This window comes from Trichosurus vulpecula, chromosome 7 (genome assembly GCF_011100635.1).
Source record: "Trichosurus vulpecula isolate mTriVul1 chromosome 7, mTriVul1.pri, whole genome shotgun sequence".
NCBI lineage: Eukaryota > Metazoa > Chordata > Mammalia > Diprotodontia > Phalangeridae > Trichosurus > Trichosurus vulpecula.
Window position 1 is genome coordinate 158,032,084 of NC_050579.1, and position 27,226 is coordinate 158,059,309.

Below are 27,226 nucleotides of genomic sequence, written 5' to 3' on the forward strand. Positions count from 1 at the left end.
TTACATATATATATATGCACAAACACATATGTGGGTAAATATACACATATACATATACCTACATACACACATCTATACATATACATACATATATGTATTGGACTTGACCAATGCAGAAGTTTGTTTTGCCCTGTGTATTTGTTACTAGATTTCTGTTTTTCTTTATTTTTCAATATTAGGGAAAGTGGCAGAAGGGAGAGAAGACAGATTTTTATTAATTGAAAAAAAAATTTTAAACCAAAAGCTGGATCAGACTAGGTGACTTCTGAAGTACCTTCCAACTCTAAGACCTGTGCTCATTATCATCCTGTGTACTAATGGGAGGCAGGAATAGCTAACCTAAATTAAACTAAACTAACTTTACAGATGATCTGCAAACCACATCTTAGCTTCCTTCTGATCGCTTAAACATAATCTTTTACTGAGGTTGAGAGTAACAGTCAAGCTAACTACCTTGGACTTTACTTCTTTTAAACTAAGGAGAGGCTGGCTGGTACACTGGAAGAGGTATTGGAAGCACAGTCGAGAACTGAGAGCTGGCATCTCAGACCTAACACTTACCAGCAGAGTGGCCACAAGCAAGTCCCTTAACATTTCTAAGCCTCAGTTTCCACATATGTGACACACTACCTATGTCACAGGACTGCTGGGTGGAAAGGGCTTTGTAAACCCTAAAGCCCAATGTAAATTTAAGTTATCTCTGCTATCATTTTCTTCATATGCCTGAGGGTATAGATTAGGATAAACAATGATAAATGTGAGCATTTTATTTATATGTAACATTTAACTGAGATAGTACATATAAAAAGCATTTTGAAAACAAAGTGTTCCGTGTTAGTTATTGATATTGGTAGAGCAATGTAAATTAAAATTAAATAGTGTATCTAGGAACATTATTTTTGTCTGACAAACTTTAACCATGTGGAATTTACCACTGTAGAATTCAGAGGACAAGTCTGAACTTTTACACTTTTTGTTTAATTTGGCCAGTTGTGGATCCCACTCATGGTATTTATGAGACAAGTCTGATTACCCAGTAGGAAACTTTCTGTCCTACAGCCTGAGAAGGCTGGGGGTTATCATTTGAAAATACTGCAGCCCACAGACGTAGCTGCATTAAAAGGACCATTTGTCCTAATTAGGGTCCACCACACCTATGCCACTAAAACACTAATCATGCTGGAGCCAGAAGATGCTCTAACCACGTGTAGACGTTCCAACTGGCCTAAACGACTGAATAAAGATAATGAAAAGAAAGCCTGGCCAAAAGGGTGTCTCTTACCCAGTGTGGTGACAAGTAACGCCACTACTTGCTGGTTCGCAGCCAAAGCTGCCCCTATACTGGGGTGAATGGATATATTGGCCAGTACTCGGATCACCTTTATGAGGACATCTTCCACCTCAGAAGGCTGCTTGTGTTTCTTGTTCTTTTCTTCTTCATCATCCATCTTTTTTGTAGAATTCAAATCCATTTCATAGTAAGTATTGAATAATGATAAGAGGGTTGTGATGCAACCTTTCTCCTTAGAAAACTGTTCCCGGGCTTGATTATTTTTCGCGGTCAGGTTGCCAAGGATGAAAACAATACGAACAACTAAATCCTAAGAGAAAAATAAATAACCGGGATTGTATGAGTGGAAAGAAGCTTGGAACACTCATCGGCGAAAAGTACAGCGTTCCCTTGGGTTCTCAATGCAAGATGGAACAGACCATATTCCTCATAGAGTATTTGAGCCCCAAAGTCAGAGGTCAAGTTACAGATGAGATTAAAGCAACTGGCAAGCCGTGAAAAAGAACAAACTGACTGATGCTGCTAAAAAGTCACCAACAGTCAGGTGAGCAAGATTTGTTATTGACAGTCATGTAAACAGGTCTTTAGTTTCTAAACCCTTTTCTAACATATTTCTCTAATATCTAAGTTATTATACAAAAATCAATGTCTCTCCTGAAGCTTTATTATGAAGCAAGAAACTATCAAGGACAAACTCAGCATAAGTTGTTTACTTAAAATTTACTCAAATTGATTTAAAATTCCCTAAATCTAAATGAGTGTTTCTCTAGTCTAATCTACGTTAGCTACAATCTCACACCTCAATAGTTCAGATGCTGATCCAGATGACCTTTGTGTATTTGACAACTATTAAGTGACAAATTGTAACGTTCCCTAGGGAACACTAAACATCTATTTGTTCAAGGCTTTCTGTGAGCAGTTGACGGCACCATCTAAGGAATGCCTGGGGCCTCTCTCCATGCTTTGTTAAGACCACTATCATGGGCAGCACAGGGGAATTTTCAAAGGTTGCTCATGGCAGTTTAGACCCAGGATCCACCCTGGAACTTCACTAAGGATAAGGCCAGAGATGGTGTGAAACTACCATGGGTTCCTTTAAGGAGCTGCAGATGACATGGATTCTTGCCAGCATAGCTCACCCTTGAGCCTTTTTCCAAGTACACTGTCCTTGTTGTGTACGTGCTCTTATTTAGATGGGGTAAGGGCTGAATCTGCCTCACCTCCAGCCAGGTGGCAACTGTGTCTGCTTCCTCCCTTGTAGGACTTTGTATCAAGAATGTTCTGATCATAAGACTAAGTGGCTACCCACTGGTCAAATCTAACAGAGATAGAGTATAGATGCAAGCCCACAGATCAACAACCAGAGCTCTTTCAGACTGTGTTCCTGTGAAAGAAAAGACTATCTTCAAATTCCCAGTCCTGGAGATTAGGATTGATAGGGCCATATAAATAAACAAGCAAATAAATACATGTATATATGTGTTTACATGTGTACAGGCACATATATTCATGTATTGCACATTATATGTACAAGATATCCACTTATATACATGCATGCAAGACATGCATGTTTATGTATCATACCCTGGGACTCCATTAAGCATAAGACTAATGGTAGTACAAAACTACCATGGTCTCCTCTAAGAAGTATAGCTCATGCTATGGGTGTATATTTACATATTATATATATATATATACATATACGTATACATATACACATGTATACACACATTTATAAATATGCATTTATACGATCTGAAATTAAAATCAGCTCTGTGAAATGTATTTGGAAATTTTATATATGCAAGCATACATACATACATATTTATTTGTCGACTCATCTATTGCCCTATTTATTTATGTATTTGATTGATTAATTATTTCAGGCTGTACTGAGTACAGAACTTAGATGCACAAATGATCTATGTGGTCAACACCTGATTCCACTTCAATGGGACCTTCTTCCAGGTAGTCCCAAACATTATACGCTGAATGAAATGTGGACCATCAAATAATTTGTCAATTAAAAAAGTAAAATTGATACTGAACGGTCAAGACTATATATGAGGCATATGCCTTAGAACACCAATATGTACACTTAGTAATTCTCTCAGTAAAGGGAGAGAAATAAGCTAAATGAAAACAACCTCCTGTCCACTCTTCTCTCATGGGAAGCCTCTACCCAAATGTATTAGAAAGCAAAATGATGCATTGTGTGATGCCACATCACCATAAGAGCTATAAATATCGATATGCATACCTGTGATACCACATCAACTTACCTATTTTTATCAAAGTCCTAAAGCCTTCCCATTAGTCAATGAACATTTATTAAGGACCTACCTATGTGTCAGGCACTGTGCTAAGCACTGGGAAATACAGATAAAGGCAAAAGTTCACAATGTAATGGAGAAGACAACATGCAGACATATACAAATGAGCTATGTACTAGGTAAACTGGAAATAATCAACAGGGGGAAGGAGGAACTAGAATGACTTCTTGTAGAAGGTGGGATTTTAGCTGGACCTTGAAGCAAACCAGGGAAGCTGGGAGGTAGAGATGAGGAGGAAGAGAACTCCAGGCATGAGAGGCAGTCAGTGAAAATGTCCAGAGTCTGGTGAGGGAGAATATCGTGTGAGGAATAACAAGGGAGCGTCACTGGATCACAAAAGACTAAGGCTAAATAAGGTACCAAAAGACTGGGAAAGTTGGAGGGTAGGGAGAAGATCGAGCAGGTTATGCTGTCCTTTGGACACCAAACATTTCATCATGAAAGTGACGGGGAGCCCCAATGGTGACATGGTCAGACCTAAAGTTCAGGAAGATCATGTTGACAAGTAGGTGGAGAACGGAATGGAGGAGAGACTTGTGGCAGGCAGTCCAACCTCCAGGCTATTGCAATAGTCCAGCCATGAGGTGATGGGGGCCTGAACCAAGATGGTGGCAGTGTCAGATGAGAGAAGGGTGCATATATGAGATGCGTTAAGAAGGTAAAATTGACAGGTCTTGTAAACAGACTGGATATGGGAGTAAGAATGAGAGAGAGTGAGGAATCAGGAGTGATACCTAGGTTCTCAGCCTGGATGACTGGGAGGATAGTAGTGAAGTTAGGAAGTAGAAAGTATAGGGGGTAGGGGAAGAGAACTTCAATTTTGGACAGGTTGAATTTAAGATGTCTGGTTGACTGTTCTCCTTCATAATCAAATAGGCCTGGAAATGACATCACTATGTTGGGGTCAATGTACAGTGTATCTATCTGACAGTAGCTGATCAGACCAATATGAGCTTGGAAGGCTCTACCACAGGTCAGCACAAATAGTCCATGTGAACATCTGAAGTGGGGATGGCTCTAAATTTGTGTACCTCATGTTTCTTTTGAGCTACTACCAATTCTGCTGGACAGCCAGCAGGAAAATCCAGCTTGAGATGTCCAAAATAGGCAGTTAGAGATGTAAGACCGAAGGTCAACAGAGAGGTTAGAGCTGGGTAAGGAGATCTGAGAATCATGGGCATAAAGATGATATCTAAATCCATGGGAGCCGATGAGATCAAAATTCAAACAATTTCTTTCTATTCAATGCCATGGTTGTTAAGTGAGAAGAGACTAAATAGTTCTTTTCTTTTTCTACAAAAGAACTTTGGGCCCATCATCATTTAGCCTGACTGGGCCTTCCTATGGGAAGGTAAATAAACAAGGTCTCTAAGGAGGGGCAGTATATTAACTCCACATTTTATGAGGCTGTAGTTCTTTGATGATTTCCGCTTCCTCTTGAGCCTAAGCTTAGCCTAGATCACCAGACAAAGTACAAAGGGGAAAACAAGCTTAAGTGTTCTAGGAGCTAGGATGGTCTGAGTGCCAACTTCAGATAAAAAAAGAGCATTGTACTAATCAAAGCCATACTACAGATAGGTAACATAGATAGTTGCCTAAGGCACAGCAAGGGACATCATAAAAATGTTACTTTATATAAATGCATATATATTTTTAATGTCAGAAAATTTCATTTTCCAGAAAGATCATAGCATTATACGAACCAGAGTGGGAAGGAACTTCAGAGGCCATTAATACTATCTTTGCCAACGTTGGGTTCACATGGGTTTAATGATTCCTTACTGCCTACCAAATACATCCAATGGGCTCAAAATATAGCTCTTTGATGATTTTAGCTTCACATTCAAGGGGCTCAACATCTGACTAAATCCTTCTTTTTTTTAAACTTTATCTCACACTACTTCCCTCAGTGTCATCTCCTGAGCATATCCCAGATTTCTTACCTCCAGGCCTTTGCTCACATCATTCTCTACCCTAGCAACACCCCAGAAACTTTCCTTGATTGCCCCAGAGGTAGTGATCTCTTCCCTATCTGATTTTCTCATGTGTATCGCCTTATTTAAATACTTATCACATTTTAATACGTATTAGTCATTTATGTACATATTTTATCTCTCATAAAAGATTGCAATTTCCTCAAGGGCAGGGACTTGTCTTAAGGAACCCCCTACCATTTCCCTGCCCTTAACACGTCTTTAGAACTTCACCTCCGACCTCACCATAACCCTACACGCCTAATCCTGAATTCTTAAATTCCTTTCTCTGATCATAACCTCTTCTCTTTCCATCTTTTCCTTTTACACTGCAATGTCTCATTGAATGTTTATTAAAAATGCATGAACGAATTCAACAGAATCCTACAAAATTCCATTTATATTTTATCCTCCTCTAAGCAAGAACCCCTACAAAGGCAAGAATGACTTTTTCACCAGGACCACCAATGCCGCACCCAAAACAATTAAAGTTGCTTCTTTCATCCTTTATGACTACAAATTCTATAACTTTTCCTTAATTTTTTTCAAATTACTTGCATAATTCACTGCACAAATTTCACAAGGATCTTAAAATTAAATCAAATCTAGCACAAACATTGAAACAACAAAATGCCAATGAATCCAGCAGAGAGAAGGGTAAAAAGCAGACAGTCTAGTCTAACCAGTTTATATTGACTTTGCAATTTGGGTTAAAACGGTATCAGCCTAGCAACAGCCATAGCCAATCAGAGTTTAGGCAAACAGTTACAATTATATTTTAAGAAGTCTGACCTCAACTGTGTATTCCAGTTACAGTCTATCAGATATTCTCTTTAGTTAAGCATATGCTGTGTTGTTAATGAGCAAACATGTTACTCAATATGGCCAGGCACTAACAGGCTTTAAAAAATATTATTGAAGTGGTACAAAACAACTGATGACTCACTGTGTGACCTTGGCTAAGTCATTTAAAGTCCTCTGGGCCTCAGGTTTTGCATGTGGAAAGTGAGGGGTTGGGCAAGATCATCTCCTGGAGCCCTTTCAGCTCTAAGAAGATTTTCAGAATACAACAAGCTCTTCTTAAGAGAATGCTGACAATGTTCAATGTTTTTCACCACCAAAATGGTTTGTGGCCCCAAGAGCCTGGAACGAAAGAGTTCCTTTTCTCTGATAGTCAGGAAGTCCTAGGCCCACCTTCAGAGCACTTGGATTGCCCAGGGTGGATAGAGGGTCCTCACAACTGGTCCGAGGAGATGCACTCCCAAAGAATGAGGCAAGCAGATCAATTGTGGAAGATTCCAAAGGCAGGCTGATGAGGCAGGCTTTGCCTAAACATACAGGGATGTGGTGGCTGGATGGTGTAATGTGGATAGAATGCCGGGCTTGGAGTCAGGAAGACTTCTCTCCTTGACTTCAAATCTGGCCTCAGACACTAGCTGTGTGACCCTGGGCAAGTCACTTAACCCTGTTTGCCTCAGTTTCCTCATCTGTAAAATGAGCTAGAGAAGAAAATAGCAAACCATTCCAGTATCTGTGCCAAGAAAATGCCAAATGGGGTTATGAAGGGTCGGACATGACTGAAACAAATGAACAACAAACAACATACAGGGACTAAAGGATCTGAGGGAAGAGGTTCAGAAATAAAACATACTTTCTAAAAAGTTTATAGACTGGGGTTAACCAGAGGAAATTCTAAATGCCCGAGGGTTTTGTTTATTTTTGCACCTGTTTACAACAGAATATGCCAAGTCAATATCAGGGACTTATTCAGAAAACCAGCTCTTCCTTTAGCTTCATACCACCCACCTAACATGACTCCCTGCAGGCCCTTGCTCCTATAATCCCCAAGCCTCTAGGTCATTCTTCTTTTCTGAAAGAGTTCAGTATCCAGCTAACAATTCTTCCTTATCATTCCCACCTATGTCCTTCACTACGGGGATTTCAATATCCACACTGATGTTCTCAGAAATCTCAAGTGTCCCAGTTTATCGATCACTTTAACTGTCATAACCCACATCTCTACTGACCTTTGGCCTTCCAAAGGGATGTTGACACCTTAGAACTCACCCCATCACTGAAAAGTCATTAACAAACTCTTAAATTATACTCTCTGATCATAATTTTCTGTCCTCCTATTTCTCCTCTAGCTCATTTCTCCTAAACTTTCTCACCATGCATGACCTTCAGTCTCTCTACCTCTTTGTTCTTCCAGTCCATTACCCTTGTACCAACCTCATTTTCTTCCCTCAACAGTCTTGATCGTATAGTTAATCAGTCCAACTATACATTGTTGTTCTTCATCCAAGGATTCCTTGCTTCTTGTCCTGCTGCTGTCAACAACCTTCCAATCCTCAATAGTGGCTCATTCCCAAAATCCACCTTCTCTACTCCTACCCCCAAACTCCTGAGCTCTGCTGGGAAAAGTCATGAACCTGTGGCTACTGGGACTATTCCACACTCCTGTCACTTAATCTTGACTGGGCTCTCACTAATGTACAGTAATCCTTTTACTCTTCACTTGTTAACCATCAGATTCCCATTCCAAACTCCATCCTCAGGCCCCCAATGGCACCCCCTCCATAACTGTCTTTTTCAGAAAATAACTTTGCTTCCTATTTTACTGAGAAAATTCCATTCTGACTTCTCCAGAAGACAGCCCCTTCTATGATCTTCACTCTCATTTATCTTCAGTCTTGCCCTGTCTGCTAGCTGCTTCCCTGCTGCCTATAAACATGCCCACATGTCTCTCTCTCATCCTCAAAAGGAAACCCCAAAACCCTCATTTGATCCATTCGTCTTTCTGGCCATCTTTCCAATTCTCTTCCTCCCTTTTGTGGCTAAACTCCTTGAGAAGGCTACAATCAGTGTGTTCGCTGCTCTCCTTTACTCTCTGTAGTCTGATTTCTGATCACATTGTTCAACTGAAACCGCTCTCTTTCTTAACGGCCAAATCTAACAGCCTCTTTTTAGTGCTCATCATACTTCTTGACCTCTCTTCAGCCTCTGACCTTATAGAACACTCTCTTCTCTCTAAATTCTCATGACACCTCTCTGTCCTGGTTCTCCTCCTACCCATCTGACCAGCTCTTAGCACAATGCCTGCCACAGTCGGTATTTATTAAATCCTAGTTGACTTGCCTTTGTTTTTGGCCAGAGCTTCACCTAGGTTACATTTCCAAACCTTGGGTGTCTCCCAGAACCCGGAATTGGGCCCTCTTCTCTTCTTCCTTTATTCTTGATGTTCTTATCAGCTCCCATGGGTTCAATTATCGTCTCCATGCTGATGATTCTCAAATCTACTCACCTAGCCTTAACCTCTCTGCTGACAACCAGCTGATGTATTTAGCACAATAGTATTCGAAATATATAATGTCAAATATAATATACAATAACTTGTTCATCCTGTCCCCAATTTGTGGGCACTCCATAGATTCCCATTCTTTGCCACCTCAAAAAAGTTATAAATATCTTTATACATCCTTAGAGTTTGTTTTGCTTAGGACTAATCCTTCCCTTAATCTAACCTCTCTCTGATTTCTCTTCCTCTCCCCTTTCTCTCTCCCATTTTCCTGTTGAGTTAAATGTAGTATTTCTGTACCTGATTTTGTGTGTGTGTGTGACCACTTCAGATTAAAGTCAGGTTCAAATGTCAATTACTCCCATCTAGCCCCTCCTCTTTATGTGGACAGTGGTCAACTTGTTCACTTTGATGTTGGGAATCATTTTCCCTAGCCTTCCTTTCCCAAGCCCTGCCCCCCCCCGCCCCACCCAGGGTATTCCTTTCCCCCTCTATTTTAATTTTTTTCTAAAAGTCATCAAGATATAACAGAACCACTTTCTAAGCTTGTCTAATTAAACTCCCTCAATGAACCCTAATGATGACAGGGTTCAGAGGGGACACATGTGTCACAACCTCTTATCTGTATGTAAGCAATTTATCTTTGTTTAGTCCTTTATAATTGTTGCTTCATTTTTTCATGTTTCTCTTTACTTCTGTGTCTGAACTTCAAAGTTTCTCTGCAGCTCTGGTCTTTTCATCAGGGATACTTGGAAGTCCTCTATTTTATTAAAAATCTATTTTTCCCCCTGTAGCATTACACTCAGTTTTTTTGGGTAAGTTATTCTTGGCTGTAAGCCCTTATCTTTTGCCTTCTGGAATATCATATTCCAAGCTCTCTGCTCCTAAAACGTGACAGCTGTTAAATTATGTGTGATCCTGACCGTGGCTCTTTGGTACTTTAATTTTTTAATTGGTACCTTAATGCTGATTGCAGCATTTTTTTAAAAAAAAATTGGAAACACTGAATTTTGATGTTCCTGAGAGTTTTCATTTTGGAGTTTCATTCAGGAGGTGACCAGTGGATTCCATTTCTACTCTGGTTCTAAGAAATCTGGGTAGTTTTCTCTTAAGATGCTTAAACAGGATATCTAGATTCTTATTTGGTATGGCTAGTAATTCTTAAATTTCTTCTCCTCAATCTATGTTCCAGATCAGTTGTTTTTGCTATGAGATACCTTACATTTTCTATTTTTTCAGCCTTTTGACTTTGATATTTCTTGTTGCCTCATGGAGTCATTAGCTTTAATTTGGTCCATTCTCATTTTCAGGGAGTTTGTTGCTTAGGTAAGGTTTTATACATCTTGTTCTAAGCTTGTAATTCCCTTTCCAATTCCCTTTTCATAGTTCTCACTTCTTTTCCATTTCTCCCCCTCAAGTGTTCTAATTCTATTTGTAAAAACATTTTAACTCTTTTTTTTTAACTCTTGCTTCATCTCTTCCAGGAATTCTAATAGAGTTTGTGCCCAATTTGTATACTCTGAGGCACTGCTTGTAGATACTTTGGAGTTACTCTCTTCATCTGTGTTTTTGTCTTGAGCATCCCTGCCATCACAATAGCTCATTATGGTGCGGTTCTTTTTTTGTTTGTCCATTCTTCCAACCTACTTCCTGACTTCAGACTTGAGGTTAGGGCTGGGCTCAGCCTTACTTCTCGAGGGAAGGTCTGGGCTGGTCCTGTTGTTTTCTTGAGTGTTGTTATTCTAGGATCTCAGGAACAGGGCAGGGATCTGAAAGCTTTCAGTGCTCCCAAAGTGATGTGATCCAAGGCAAAATTTGATTACTATTCCTCTGATCTGAGTTCTGCAAGTTCCTGACCTTGAGTGTGGGTTTGAGCAAAGATAAACTGCTGCTGGAGTCAGTCTTATCAGCCAAGTGTTGGTTCATAGTGGCAGAACCGTAGACTCCTTTTTGGTCTGAGAGTCCTGCCTTGGTTATTCCTCTGCACGCTGACCTATATGCTAGTAAGTTAACACCCTACTCTGATTATGGGATCTGAGCCACATTGCTGCTGCTACTTCTGAACTTCCTCCTTTCTCAGTATGCTACCTAGGACTATCTGGGACTGTCTCTTCCTTTTACTTCTTGCTCCACCCTGGATCTATGATCCAGAATTGGGTAGTGGAAGACAAAGTTATCAGTTAGCACCTATCTCTTTAGCAGTGCTCTGGTCTAGGTCTGGGGGTGGTCCAGACTGGGACCCCCCTTGTCCTGGTGTACAGCCTCTCCCTAGTTGCACTCCATGCACTGTGTACTCCTGGCCCATCTTTACTATCCAAAGACCTCTCCTATCTGGCTCTTCATGCTAATACGGGCTAAAGGGCTCATGGTGCCTTTTTTTTTTCCTGGATTTCTCCATCAGGATTCGATCTGATACATTTTTCTAGATTTGTTTAGAGTAGTTTACAAATGAGAACTCATCCCATGACCTCCTACCACTAGTTCATCTGGCCTCCCTTCATTCTTTTCTCCATTCTCTGAGCAACAGACAAACTTTCCTCTTTTGCTGTCTAACGTTTCTCCTTTTGTCCCCAATTCCACGTAACTCCATACCTTCCTTCTCCTATAGGAATTTCACAAATCATTCTCATTCTGTCTTTGTATCTGTCTCTGTTTATTTCTTTGTCATTGTATCTGTCTCTCAGAATACACACTCATACATATTGTCAATCTATTTCTCCCTATCTACTACGGAAGCTTACAAACATGCACAGGTCTCCTCATTCTTAAAATAACTTCTGTTTAACCCTAATCTACTTATTCTCCTATATCTTTCCTCCCTTTCACATCCAAATTCCTAGACTATACTGTGCTAATTTTCTTATCTCCCATTCATTTTTCAACCTTTTGCAATCCAACTTCTTGCCCCACCATTCTACAGAAACCAATTTCTCCCAGTTTACCAGATATCTCTTAATGGCTAAATCCAATAGCCTCTTCTCAATTCTCAGACTCCCTGACCTATATTCAGCAAGTGAAACTGTTGGCCAACCCTACTTCCTGGATTCTCTCCCTTGGTTCTCCTCCTACACTCCTGGCTAAGGTTATGCTACCTCCTACTTATCCATTTAGTCCTTTGCTAAATCATCAGGTATTTCCCGCCTCCAAAATACGAGTGTTTGTCAAGGCTTTGTCCTGGGCCTTCTTCTCTGCTCCATTTTCTTTCCCATGGTAATGTCATCTGTTCCTGTGGATTTAGTTATCATCCCTCTGCAAATAATCTCCAAATCTAAATATTTAAACCTAAAGTTTTACTGGAATTCCAGTCTCACATCACTGGCTGCCCGCTATATACTTCCATACTGACGTCCCCTCAGCTTTTAAACTCCACATGTCCAAAATGGAACTCATGTGACCCTCTAAAACTGTCCTTCTTCCAAATGTTTCTATTTCAGGCACGCACCCTTGCTGTTGAAGCAGTATGATATAGTGAAAAGGCTGCTGGACTTGGGGTCAGCACAGACCTGTCTTCAAATCTTGTTTCAAATATTTACCAGCTGTGTGACCCAGGAAAAGTAACTCTGAGAATTGCTTCCTAATTCTAAAATTGCAATATTAGCTGTACTACCGGCAACTTACAGACTTGGCATGAGGAACACATTTGGCAAATTTTAAGGTATTATTGCTATGATAATAATTACTATTATTGTCATCATTAGGCATGAGAAGTGTGTGGTCCCTTCTGCCTAAGTAGTGAGAAAGGAGATTAGGTTTTGCCTTCTATATTTACTAGAGCAGAAAAGTAGAATATATTTGAGAATACTTTTCAAGGGTAAGGACTAGATTTGGGTTTATAGTATTTAAAAGGCAGATAGTCCCCTTGCATACACACTTTATGTAACCAGAAAATCCAGTTCCTCAGAATACTTTGTTAATAAATTAATAAATATTAATTAATGATTTTTTTAAAAATGTGTTGTGTAGTTTGAAGCTGTGAATTGAGAATCAAGATTTGATTTGTAGCCCCTTACCCTATTCTATAAAATACACCCAAACTACAGACGCCCTCAGCAAGTTGTTGCTGTCTAGTTGCTTTTCAGTCCTGTCAACTCTCTGCAACCCATTTGGAGTGTTCTTGGCAAAGATATTGGAAAAGTTGGCCATTTCCTCCTCCAGTTTATTTTACAGATGAGGAAACTGAGGTAAGCAGGGTTAAGTGACTTAGCCAGGGTCACACAATATAAGTGTCAGAGGCCAGAATTGAACTCAGAAAGATGAGTTTTCCTGACTCCAGGCCTCGAACTCTATCCACTGTGTTACTTAGTAGCAATGTTCATAAATGGAGGCATAGAATTTAACCACCTAGAAAAAAGTAATATCCTCCATTATGAAATAATCAAATTAATCCTTCCTTTATGAATAATGGATCAATAAGAACATAGATATTTAGTTACACCAACTGGAAATATGGGAGATGCCTCACCCTTCTATGACCAGCCTGGCCCCCATGACTCCCCTGACCTCCGCCTTAATCTCCAGGCAGGACTAGAGACTGTACATTTCCTCTGTCACATCTCCCCTCCTCCCCCCATCCTTTTCAGGAACTGATAATTAATTCAACATTATCTCTGCTCTTGTAAGGGGAATGACAGTCTACTGCTCTATGGCTCCCATTCGGAACCCCTGTGATTCAGAGTAATAGGCCAGGTCAAAATCATTTTTTAAAAAATCAGTTAAGCACCAAAGAATGTCAAAGCATAAGTAATGATATTAAATACAGAAGCATCAGGGGGGGAAATCTGAAGTCCTTTCTTATTTAAGCAGTGTGTCCCTGGTGTTTTTGTATTTAACATCATTGCCACATCTTCTGGCTAAAAGACGGCGGTACAGGGGAAGCAGTTCTACAAAGTCAAACCAGTGGCTGCTTTCAAAAAGCAGTAATGCTCAGAGTTGGGGAGTGGGAAGGGGCCAAGAACCGCAGCATGTTCTGAAAAAGGAGGAAAACTGAAAGAGAAAAGAACGCCAAGGCAGGGGCCCTAGTGAGAGAGCAAAGAATTTAGCCAAACGGGAGCATCTACCAAGCAGGTAGGAACCTGAGGAGAAAAGTCATCATCTCTTCTGCTTGGCAAAAAGGAGAGAAAGAAAAAAAGACACGGGACTACTCTACAAAGGTTCTAAAGAAGGGACAAAGAAACCCTCCCAAACACCATGAGGAGGAAAATCAAGGTCCTTACCAAGGTTAGGCTTTATGTTAACCTTGTGGTTCTCCTTTCTATCTATTTATGTACCTAGCTTTACCTTCTATCTATACACACATATATATGTTTATGTACATACACACACACACACACACACACAGAGGGAAGGAAGAAGGGAGGAAAAGAGACAGCTTGGAGAAATGGGAGAGAGATAGACATGTGTACTGTTTCTACCCACAGAATGTAAGCCCCTTTGAGGGGAGCTTTTATTTTTGACTTTGTATTCCTGGTGCCTAGGATAGCAACCACTACACAGGAGGCACTAATTAAATGCCTGTTAATTGACTGGTGTCAGGGAAGGATCAGGGAGCTAGATTAAAAAGTAGTTTCTGTTCCTTTCAGTTCATGTGTTATTCAGATATCCCACTATTCATTTTCAAATCACCACAATCTCTACCCACAAACCCTTTACCAGAATATTCTAGTTAAATGTTAAAGGTTTTACAAGGTTAATCAAGGTATATAATGGAGGACTAAAGAAAGACAATATCTTAGAAGGGTCCCAGCCTAGAATTAGTTAAACATGACCTCCAAAGTTGGACATGAGAATACAAGCCCACAGTTTGAGAAGCGTTCTGATATGGCAGTAGTTCTAAAATGAAAACAAATTAATGAAAACTAAAGATAGAATTTTAAAATAAGCTAAATAAACAATCACCTGTCATACTGAGTTGTCAATTAATACTCAAAAATAAAGTACATCTTATGATATTCTAACTCTCCACAGAGAGAACAGGAAGAGCTCTACAGTAGTAGTCGGGATTTATAGACAGAATAACAGAATCTCCAGATTACCAGGGGCCTTAGAAGAGTCACCTAGTACAAACCATACATGAATCTCCTCCATAGCATCCCTGACAAATGGTTCTTCACCCTCTATTTAAAGACATCCAGCGACAAGGTACCTACTATTACCTAGGGAAGCCCATTTTATCTCTTTATATGTTAGAAAGTTTCTCCTTATATTAAGGGTAAATCTGTTTCTCTGTAGTTCCCCCCCTCAATATTCTTAATTATGCCATTTGAGGTCAAATAGAACAAATCTATTTACTCTTCCACGACATCCCTTCAGATATTTAAAGATAGCTATGCCATCTCTTCCAAATCTTATCTTTTCTGACTCAACACCTCCAATACACATACCCATTTCCCTTAACTAAAGCTCATAAGATACAATCTCAAGTCCCTTAGTATGGCCATCACCCTGGTCTGATCATTTGCTATCTGGTCAGTGTCCTTCCTAAAATGTGGCTCTGAGAACCAAATATTTAAGATGTAGCCTAACTAGGGCATGTCAAGTCAAGTCAACCGGCATTTATTAAGCATTTAGCATGTGCCAGGTTCTGTGCTTTAAGGGCAAAACAAATCTTTGAAAGCAACACGGAAACTATTGGCTTGTACGGCCGAGACCTTAAAAAATGTACATTAGTGATGCCGATAACTGACTTTATATAGTATTTTTTATGTTTCATAAAGCACTTTATGTAGTCTACTTGATCCTTACAACAACCTGTTCAGAGGATCTGCCTTCATTATGGGATTAAAACAGCCAGATGCCCAAATACATCTAGCATATGATTTGATTTACAAAACACTCAATTTTTCAGAACCAACCTCAGCCCCCCCCCAAAAAAACAAGACCAAAAACTCAAAACATTCCTTGAACCCACAATCTTACCCCTCCCTCTCTGTGTCCTCTGCAAATCTGCATTTTACATATTAGAAAATTAGGGCACTTAGAAATGATTAGCCCAAGGTAAAAAGTGGCAGAACTGGAAGAGAACCCCAGATCTTCTGATTTCACATTCAAAGCTCACAGCATGAAGGTGATCTAGGGAGCATAATAAAATTTCAGAAAATCAGATAGGATACAAATAATCACCTTCACAATTTTGACTTGTGACCTGTTAAGAAAAATATGGCAAGTTTTAAAAAGATTCATTTTACTTACATCCTTTTTTTTTTTTTACAGTAAGCAGTCATAAAATATGGAAAACAATTCCAGAAATGAACCAAGTTTACAGGTGCAACATATGAAATGCTAAGTACCAAAATGCTGATGTCATAGCCAATTGCCAGGAGTCAAAAGTAACAGCTTTGATTCTGCTCATCCCAGCAGTTGTTAAGCCTGTCTGTCAGCATATCTGTGTCTGTAGCAAATGCACATTTAGATCACAAAAATCAAGAAATACATTTATATTTATAAATGAATGGGATCTGGGCTACTGCATTGCATTTAATTCATTGTTTGTTAAGACATCTGACCAAATGTTAAAGTTTAGTTGTGAAACAAAGGCTTTTAATGAAGCCAAATGCAATAATGAGTTTAGTTTTTTCTAACAATTTTACACAGACTTCACTTCTTAGGTGTGCCCTGGATTTTGGTCAAAGTGAAGTAAAAGAAATAAATGCGAGAAAAAGTCTCACATATTTGCTGATGTGAAACTCTTTTTAGAGGAGCTGGAGAAAGGTCTAAGGTAGATTCCTAACATCTACCCTTGTGTATTACATTTCTTGTGCAGATAAAATTCAATTCCAATTTCTTAAGGGCTACATGCAAGGCTCTGTGTTATATCACCAGATATAAAGAGGGAAAATAGCACAGTCCCCATCCCATCAAAGAGTATATGGTCTAAAGAATGGGGTGGAAATAGGGAGGCAAAACCATTTATACAAAAAGTAATGATATAGCTTAGATCAGGGCTGTCCAAAATGCGGACAGTATAGAAATTCACATAAATGCTTTAGTAAACGATGCCAAGCTACTCTCACTAAAATAGCAAATCAAAATATATTGTCTATTGTTTCAATAAAAACCTAAGGTTGGACAGCCCTGATTTAGAATATGATAAGTATACTGGAGAGGACCCAGAGAGGGAGGGGAGAGATTGGGTGATAGAATACCATTTTTTTTTTGTCTGAGGGGAAGCATTTCTACCTGGAGATCAAAAAAGGCTGTTTAAAAAACACATGGTTCTGAAAAGCTCACTGGGTGTAAAGGCAATCAGTAAACGAGAAGATCTTTCCTCCCCATTTGAATAGGCTTCGGGGGGGGGGATCTCCAGGTCCTAGGGAGAGTGGCTAAGACTGGAGCCAATGGTAGGTGCCTGAGTTCTGGTGGCTCAGATAACGTTCTAGTTGACAGGATGACGTCTAGCGACTATATAAAAGGAGAGAGCATAGCTTGGAGATTGAGATGTAGTGGACGCAGGAGAAGGAGAAGCGGTGGTGGTGGCAGCAGCGGAAGCAGCAGTGGGGGAGGCAGCAGGCGCTACTAAAAGCAGAGCTGATCCTCGTGCAGACTGGAGAGTGCTGAGCAAGGGCTTGAGGCCAGTGGGTAATCTTCTTACTGGAGGGCCCTAACATTGGGGGGAAGCACCAGTATGGCTTGGCTTGCTGCCATAATATTTTTCTGTAACCTCCCGGTCACCATTGTGAGATGGGCATATTGGTTTTGGAAGGTTCTTGCCAGGATATCAAATTGGGGACACTGGTCTGTGGGTCTGCTATTTTGGAGCTTGAATAAATGCTTTAACTCCACTGCCTTCTACTTAGAGAATTCCTTATATCCTGTGATTCTGGACCATTCTGGCATATTCATGATTTTCTTTGAAATCATGAATTCTGCCTTAATGATATACTGGGTTTTTTTATTTGTAAATCAAATCATACTTTATATGTACTTGGGGTTATGGCCGTTTATAAAGGCAACCTGACAGGGCTTTATCCCAAGAAACCAACATGGAGGATATTTCCTTCCTGCCATTTTCATGCACCCAATGCCTTACAGTCCTCTGCTGTATATTGTGAGTCTAATTCTTTGCCCAGCACCAGGTCTTGTCACTGTAGCAGTCCTATCCTGGGCCTCCTCTGCCCCACAAAGATGAACAACAACAATAACAAAGACAACCACCAAAAAGGCACAGGATGGACTCTCTGAAGGATGGGTCACCTCCCTTCCAGGCACAAAACTACCCATGAGTAGACAGCACTCTGCACCACTTTGACCAACCCTACCCCCACACTCTATCCAATGACCTGTGAATTGATAAACTATTGGAAGAAATGAACCGCATTGATACTGATATTCTTGTGATAAAAAGAAATCATTCAACAAAAGGAAGTTACAGCTAAATGGCAGGATGGCTCAAAGATTCTTCTTGGACAAACAAACAGGAGTTAGTAGAGTTGGTTTCACATATCTAAAGGAAATAACAAATTTCATTTCCTAGAACAGCTTAATATTACAGAGGTTATGAAAACAGGAACAAAAAACCACTACAAAGTTAACTATACTATATGCTTCACTATATATTGTAGAGGATGATAAGTTATTGAAGCCCCAAACTGGTAAATGGAAGAGGACAGATACTATATTTAATTACCATCAAGTCCTTCAAAAGTTTAACTGATATAAAATAGTAGCCACAACGCAGAGGCCAAAGGAGCCTAGAAACTGGTTGGGACAAAAAACAATGATCTCCTTACCTAGTAGAGACAGATGGTGGCCCAGAACAAGATTGGAATAGCAACTATTTATAAAATACTGTTGTAGAGAAAAACAGATTATGAGCAGTTTCACCTTTTACGACAGTTTTTTTTTAAAGGCACGGAAACCAAAACAAATATTTAAAAGGCTAGGCATGAGACCTAAAAAAGTCACATCACCCAAAGAGCATTCACAGATGAAACTGGCAGGACAACAACAAATAAATAAATCTGTCATCACTTCTATATTGATCTATTCTCAGCTACAGCATAGTAATTGCCTCATTTGGACCTGAAAACCTCAATCTCTAAGTACTCTAGGAAGAAGTGAAGATGGCACAGTTTGGAAGAATAGCATGACCAAATCAATGGTAAAACGGAATCAGTGCTAGAGGTTACACAGCCTTGAAAGCACTGGAGGAGGCCTTTACAAGATATCTCAGGAAGAGGATGAACAATATTCAGAAAAGCAGCCCTCAGGAATATTTTTAAAAACTACTGATTCCTAAGCCTGTGCTTACTTTCTCATCTTTATAAGATCTTTATGAGAATGATCTCCTTGTGTGTTAGGAGTATTGTTGCTGGAAACAGGAGGAGGAAATTAGCAATCTTTTTACAAATGCTTCTTTACAGCAGACTACATATAATTACATAAATGACTAAAACGTACAGAGAAAATAGAATCTCAACTGCACTTGATAATAACCACAAAAAATGCATTTGATTCAGTCAAATAAAACACATATTTAAAGGCTCTCTTCCAAAGAGTCTCTTAATCCACATATGTTAAGATTGTACAAAATTCCTTGATAAATACAAGGACAAAGATAACTGTGTGTCAATGACTATGATTAACGTGAAGAGAAGCATAAAACAAGGAGACATACGCTCACCAGAGGTGCTTGCCACAGTTATGGGGGGGCCTTTCACCAAGAATACAAACAGAAGACAAAGATTCATTATAGATGGTGAGACCCTCTGAGATGTTCCTATTTTTAGGTGAGAGCATACTTACACTGGCTCGCTATTGCCTCAAGGATGACATATAAGCTCCTCTGTTTAGCTTTTAAAACTCTACAATTAGGCCCAACCTATCTTTCTACCCCCAATATATATTACCTCCTCTTCACATTCTGTGCTCTAAGCAAACCATCCTTTTCTCTGTTCCTCACATACAGCACACCATTTTCACATCGATACGCCTTTCCACTGGCCATGGATTGAGTGCGCTCTCTCCTCACCTCCATCTATTGGAATCTTTCTTTTCTTCCAAGATGCAGCTCAGGTACCACTTCCCATGTCAAGTTTTTTCTGGTCTTCTCAAGTACAAGTACCCTCACTTCCACACCACCTTATTTTAACTATGTATCTATTCTATTTTATTCTTATTTATTTATATTTTTATTTATCATTTATTCTTTGTTCTATTTTAACTATGTATTCTATTTTATTCTTATTTATTTATATTTTTATTTATCATTTATTCTTTGTTCTATTTTAACTATGTATTCTATTTTATTCTTATTTATTCACGTACATTATTCTTATTTATTATTTATTCTCTTTATTCTATTTCAACTATGTATTTATATATGTCATTGTCTCCCTCATTGAAATGTGAGTTTCAAAGAGTGATTGTTTCATGCTTTATTATTTGTATTGCCAGGACCTGGCATAGTGCCTGGCACACCCTAGACACTCAATCCTTGATTAAATCTCAGAACAAGTCCTTTCTTAGTGAGGAACAGCTAGATAAAGGATAGATAGGGATCTGGAAAGACTTGAGACAGGGAGAAAAATTAAGAGACTATTTAAACAGCCCTACTGAGAGGTGATAAGGAGCTGAACTAGGGTAGGGGCTGTTTGAGTGGAGAGAAGGGGAGGTATTTTAGAGATGTTATGGAGGAATATTAGAAACAACAAAATTTGACAACTGACTGGATATGTGGGGGCAAGTGAGAGTGAGAAGTCAAAAATAATCGTGGTTGAGAATCTGGGTAACTAAGAGGATGGTGGGGCTATGAGCATAAATAAGAAAACTCATAAGAGGGGTGAGTTTGGGGGAGAGATGATAAGTAATTCTGTTTTAGACATGTTGACTTTGAGTTTGAAACACTCAACAGGATGCCGGTGATGTAGAACTGGAACGAGAAAGAGAGAATAGGGCTAGATATATAGATCTGGGAGTCATCTGCATAGAGGTGATAATTAAAGCCATGAGATCTGATGAAGTCACCAAATGAGAGAGTGTATAGAGAGGACAGTGCTTATGTTTGGGACAGGCAAAGTAGATGGACCATGTGTTGGATCCAGAACTAAGCAGGGATGGGATTACATCTGTGAAGCTATGCAGTGCTTTTAATGATCTCAAGCTGTTCCCTGGAACAAGGACCCATCTTCTCAACATAAACCGTCTCTCAGAAATGTTGTATGTGTGCACACTTGGAACAACCCAGTCTCTGAGAAATGAGTTCGGGATGACCCGAAGGAAAATGGAGAGACATGTGCTGGGTACATGCAGGCTGCAGAACATCTCTAATAATGGTCAGTGAGTGATAGAAAGGTTATCTACCGCAAAAAGAAGTAGACCTTTCATGTGGCAAAGTACATGGGATAACAGGTTGAGGGTCTGAGTGGACTTGTGCTCGTAGGGTGTAAAAAGAAAACCTAGACAAAGGCCCTCAGGATGCTGGGAGTGGGGTCTGTGGAGGTTCTATGGGGGAATAAGAATTGCACAGAATGAGGAGGCATAGAGCAGTAGCCATCTTCACCAATGCAGGAGTACCCTCCCCTTTGATGAGAACACAAATCAGAAACTAAAGAAATTTTTAAAGTTTTCATTTTTATGTACTGGGTTTTCTTAAAGCAAATTATACCTGTGGAGGGACCTTTCTCATAATGGTCTCACTAACAAAAAACCTAAAAGGGGAAAAAAAAGAACATAGTGACTACATGAGCTTGGCTAGCTAATTCATGTGTAACATGCCTCACAGAACACAGGAAACCCAGAGCTGAAGCTTTCTAACCAAAAGGGTTCTGGGACCACTAGTACTGCAGATACAGATCATGGAGAAGGAAATCTCCTTGAGTACAGTTAAATAGTATTTTGTTTCGTCTTGTTTTTTAAACAGAGCATCACTTATCAAGTGTGGAGCAGCAATATCAGACTTGCACTGGCTATAGGAAGGCTTGCTAGGACACCACTCTGGCAGAGGAAGTAGGTGTTGGTCTAACATAATCCCTTTATATTTTTCCCTGGGGAGGATTGGTTATTAGGTGTTAGTCCTTTTGGGAAACAGGATGCACCATGGAGATCGATGAGCTCAGGCCTTGTCAAAATTACATATGAAGATCTTTTCCCAAACATCTGGAAATTCTTGATAATTTGGTTCATATATTATGTCAGACTTTTCAACCACTCTAGGATAGAGAAAGACTGACCCTGTGTGGCTGACTTAGTTCATCACTCACAAAATCCCTTGAGATTTTCCAGAAAAACCTACTGTCATGGCAGGAGAAAAATCAGACATCCCAGTCACCCAGCCAATAAGCACTTACTAAGCGGCTACTATGCACTAGGCACTGTGGTAAGCACTGGGGTTACAAAGAAAGGGAAAAGATAGTCTTTGCCATTGCAGAGCTCACAAAGTAATGGAGAAGAAAAAGAAGAAAATAACTACATACAATCTACATGCAGAATAAATAGGAAATAATTAACATAGGGAAGGCACTAAAATTAAGAGAGATTGGGGAAGCCTTCGTGTAGAAGGTGGGATTTTCGTTGAGACTTGAAGGAAGCCAGGAGGCAGATGAGGAGGGAGAGTATTCCAGGCATGGGAGGGAGTCAGTGAAAATGACCCAAGCAAAGAGGGCAGGGTCATGGGATCTAAGAGTACTTGGGGGGGGTGGGCTGGGGTGTAAAGCGTTAAGAAGACTTACAAGGTTGTCAAGGGGAACTAGGCTATGAAGGTCTCTGAATATTAAACAGAGGAGTTTGTATTTGGTCCTGGAGGTGATAAGGAGCCACTGGAGTTTGTTGAGTAGGGGGATGATATGGTCAGACCCAAGTTTTAGGAAAATCACTTTGGTAGCTGAATGGAGGATGGACTGGGGTGGGGAGAGAATTAAGGAACACAGACCTACCAGCAAGCAGACTATTACAACAGTTTAAGCATGAGTTGATAAGGGCTTGCACCTAGGGCACTGGGAGGATGGTGGTACCCACAACAGTAACAGAGAAGTTTGGAAAGGGGGAGGGTTTGGGGGAAAGATAACGAGCTCAGTTTTAGAGATGCTGAGTTTAAAATGTCTACTGGACATTTCGTTCAAGGTATCTGAAAGACAGTTGTAGATGTAAGACTGGAGATCAGCAGAGAAGTAAAGATAGGAGAATCATAAGCACAGAGATGGTAATTAAATACATGGAAGCTGACGAGATCTGATTGAGGATCCAGCAAAGGAGAATGGAAAAGGATTGATCAGAGAGGTAGGAAGAGAATTATAAGAAAGTGGTGTCCTGAAAACCTAGACAGAAGAGAGTAGGAAGGCCAAGAGAGTGACTGACAGTGCCAAAAGGCTGCAGAGAGGTCAAGAAAAATGAGGACTGGCAAAAGGTCTTTGGATTTAGTAATTAGGAGATGACTGGTAACTTTGGAGAGAGCAGTTTTGGCTCTCCCAGGAACTCTTTTACTATATTAGACTCAGGAATATGTCTTCAACTTCTTATCATCTTGTCAGCCACTGTGTGTGAATTTCAATAAACCGATTTTAGATCAGTTTGAGGCTTTTAGTGTTAAATATGTATATAATAATGGGACCATTACTTTCACGGCAAAGTTGATGGCAGCAGTCAACTCATTTTACTGTTTCTCCCTCTGGTGTTTCTAGATTTCTTTGAATCGTACTTTGTCATTAGTTCTAGGCAGGGGGTGGAAGAGGGAAGGGAGTAATGAGAATTGGAAAGGTAAATGGAAAAGACTTTCCCAAGTCTTAAAAAAGACTCACTGGGGTATGCTGTCTTTTTCCCCTGCCTACACCATGAGGCGAGGAAGAGGTGACTAGAATTCAGTTGCCCTAAGTTGCTAAAATTAAGGACTGGGCCCCATTAGTTTATAACAAGTTGGGGGGTTTTCAGGGCTCCCCAACGATCCCCTTTTGTAATAGCTGGGAATAGATATGGCCTTAACTAAAGAATTATAAATATGTTAACTAGACCAGAAGCATACTAACCCTGGCTATCTCATTTTAACAGCTTACAAGAGACAAGAAATTTGTAGATGACTTTAAATGGAAATATCAAGAAGAAAAAAGGATCCCTCTCAGTTTTCTCTATAAAGGTGACTGCTGTCTGAACACAACCAGAAGTGTTGACACTTGCTTATCTACATAGTAACCATAACTTTGATTTGTTCAATTTGCTATCAAGCCTAAATTCCTTTACCACACCAAGGAACGTCCAGACACTTTAAGTCTGGAGCAGATGTAAAGGTACCACTAGGGAAAGTTTTCTTGACTATGAAATCAAATACAACTCCTTTCTGCAGTCTTTGTTTTGTTATAATAAACCTGTCCTACGTTCTTTGAAAACACAGTGCCTGGCATACAGTAAGTACTTCAAAATGTTTATTGACTGATTACTGTTTAAATGTTTATTGACTGAGCCCAGATTAGGAAAAAATGAACTAAACACCATTAGTTATTGAGAAGTTTCCAAGATCAAATGCAAGCTGTGTGAATTCAGAGCTATAGTATGGGGATCAAGAGACTCACATTAATGTAGTGTTTCCCAGTTAAACCCAAAATTATTGCTGGTGGCAGCAACCACTAGACAATCATTTCTCCTTTCAGTCCATCCTTCACAGCCATCGTAAAAGGAAGCAACACCTATGGAAAAGAGGGCAGCCATCCCCACCAACTACAAAACAATTGCCACACAAGACTGACAATCTAGCTGATGGAGTATGGCCCCCTAAGAGAGAGACAGGAGGAAGCAGTATGTGCCAGGGAACTCAAACTATCATATCAGCTGGGAGAGTGGGCCCTTAAGCCCAGATAGGGAAAGCCAAGGCCCTGCACCCATGAGCCTTGGAAATAGAGACATTAAATAATGACATTTTAAAAAGAGGCATAAACATCTGTTTTGCCACTGCACCCTAAGGCTCATGTTTTTTCAACTGTATTGCAGCTGAAACCTTCCTGAACATTGATGCAATCAGCAAAATGTCATTTGCAAACAGGAACAACTAAAGTACCTCATCATCTATTAGGAATCCTTCTTTGATTTGAATTCTGAACAGGATATCCATCATGATGGTAACAAACACCACTGGCAAGCACGTATTTCCCTATTTTATGTCTCACACTGATAATGAGGATCACTGAACAAAATTATTTCTAGAGTTATATCTTTCAAGGAGTCTTGTATCATTTAACTACTGTATTTGCTTACATAATTACTCACATTTTATGGAAAAGGTTGAAGTAATTCTTTCATACTCTTCCAACAACAGCAAACTCTGGTAATGCTGCCTCTAAGATACAACCTGGCCCCTAGTGGCCTACTATTCTCCTCAAAGAGGCCTCTGAAGGTCTGGTAAAATGAGAGAAGAGCTTTGTATATTTGCTACTGAAGTACTTTGTCCCAAAGTTTCTGTTTTCTCTCTAGGTACACTTCCCATAATCACAGACTATGAAGCAGGATGTTATCGAAAGGGAAAAACAATAACGAAGCAGGATATTATCCAATGGGAAACAAAATCAGAACAAATTAAATAATGCTGGTTCCAAATATGATCTTACATAAAGTAATGAGGTAACTCTATTCTCTCAAAGAATAAAGTGGAATCAATTCAACAGCTTCTAAATGTCAAGAAAACTTGTTAGTAAGAGGTATGTAAATTGATAGGCACAGCTAAGGTTTAGAAACAAATGTCTAAAATCTAAAGGATTCCTTTCAGATGTACATAGTATTTTAAAGTCCATGAATAAAAAGGGCATCCCAAAAATAAATCTCTAAGACTGAAAATGAGATAAACAAGATAGCAAACATTATTCCTGTAACTAATCCTGAGGCGGTACAGGAAAGGTTAGTTCTGTTGACATAAGTTTCTGGAGAACTTAAGATTGTTTCCAAGGGCAATGATAACTCAAGCTCTTGTCTCAGAACCCCAGTGAAAAGCAGGGTATAATAAAAGCAGTTCACCTTATATTAACACATTCATAACTTGCTTTATGGTTTTTAAAAAAAACTGATTTCATTTCTCCAGAAAAGAGATTTTCAGGTGCTTGTGATATTAATGTGGTCTCAGAAAAAAAACCCACGGAGGGGTCACTTTAAGTCTTTGATTTGCCTGCTGATAATAAAGTCAGACCATCAAAAAGAAAATTATATAGAGAGAAAAGTCTCGCATTTCCTCCTCAGAAGTATGTGGGTGAATGGGGTAGAAGAGAAATATTTGAAGAAGTAAACAACAGAGTAAATATGGTGAATGCTTCTTAGGAGCATATACTTTTTTCATACTACTAAATGCTAGTTTGATTTCACAGAGAAAAAGAGAAATTATTTGCTTTCTCTTTCAAGAAAAATGTCAAATGTGGCCTGAAAATTAAAAAAGATTTACCAAACTATTCCTATCTCAAAGTCCTTTAACTGATCCATGATCTCATCCCCAAAGGCATTCCTTACACGGATGCACAAACTGCAATCTATCCACACCTTTGGAATATGTGAATTCTCGTCCATATCTTCTGATCTGCTGGAAGCCAGAAATTATTTTCTGAGTCTTCTGACCATGGTTGTGAGGCACCAACACTCAGACTATCTCCTACTCTCAGAAAGCCTATCCTCCTTTCCCAATCACAATTTTTCTGGATAAATGTCCCTAATGCCACTGCTCGAACTCAAATCATCATTGATAACATGCCGGCCCCATGTCTCTTCATTGCCCACTGGGTGACCCTTACCTTTGAGTCTTTAAAGATTGGATTTCCTGACTCGCAGTCTTACTGATATTAAGGAGGTAGTTTCAGGAAGAATCTTGAAGGCATTAAAAGCACAGCACAATTTTCCAAAGGCAATTCAGTCTATTTCCTTCTGTTTAACTCTGAGCCTGGTTCAGTGCTCATCAGCACTATCTGCCCAAGATATAGGCACTGATGGGGCCAGTCCTAGGGACTATGTATAATAAGCTCTTTGATGGTGGAGGAAGTCTTTTGTACCTGTATGCTGAGAACCTATTACAGTGCCTAATTCAAAAAGCAACACTTAATCAATGCTCTGGACCATAAGCATAATTCTTTTGGTTTTTCCTGTGTTATCCATTTTGTTCAGTGATCCTCATTATCACTGTGAGACGTAAAGTAAATGTCTTTTGTGCAATAATGGAAGCTCTGAAAAGTTCTGTAATATAGTCAACACAATGTCATCCACAAATAGGACTTCTTGGAGAACCTTGCTATCTACACTATCTCTTCTATTTAGATACTATGCTGAACATTCTGCACGCCCAGGGCAAACACACACGGGACCATTCACCTCTGTTTTATGCGTTACTTGATACTAGTAACCAAAGGATCTTCAAGCAAAATTATCTATTGCTATGTTTTTC

General features: G+C 39.6%; 1 protein-coding gene across 1 annotated transcript in view; it reads right to left on the reverse strand.

Moving 5' to 3' along the window:
- ARMC2 (armadillo repeat containing 2) overlaps positions 1 to 27,226 on the reverse strand; it is a 171,502-nt gene that overhangs the window by 17,038 nt on the left and 127,238 nt on the right. The window contains exon 13 of the mRNA XM_036765854.1: positions 1,283 to 1,601. Coding sequence (XP_036621749.1) covers positions 1,283 to 1,601 — 319 coding nt within the window. The remainder of the gene's footprint in view (positions 1 to 1,282; positions 1,602 to 27,226) is intronic.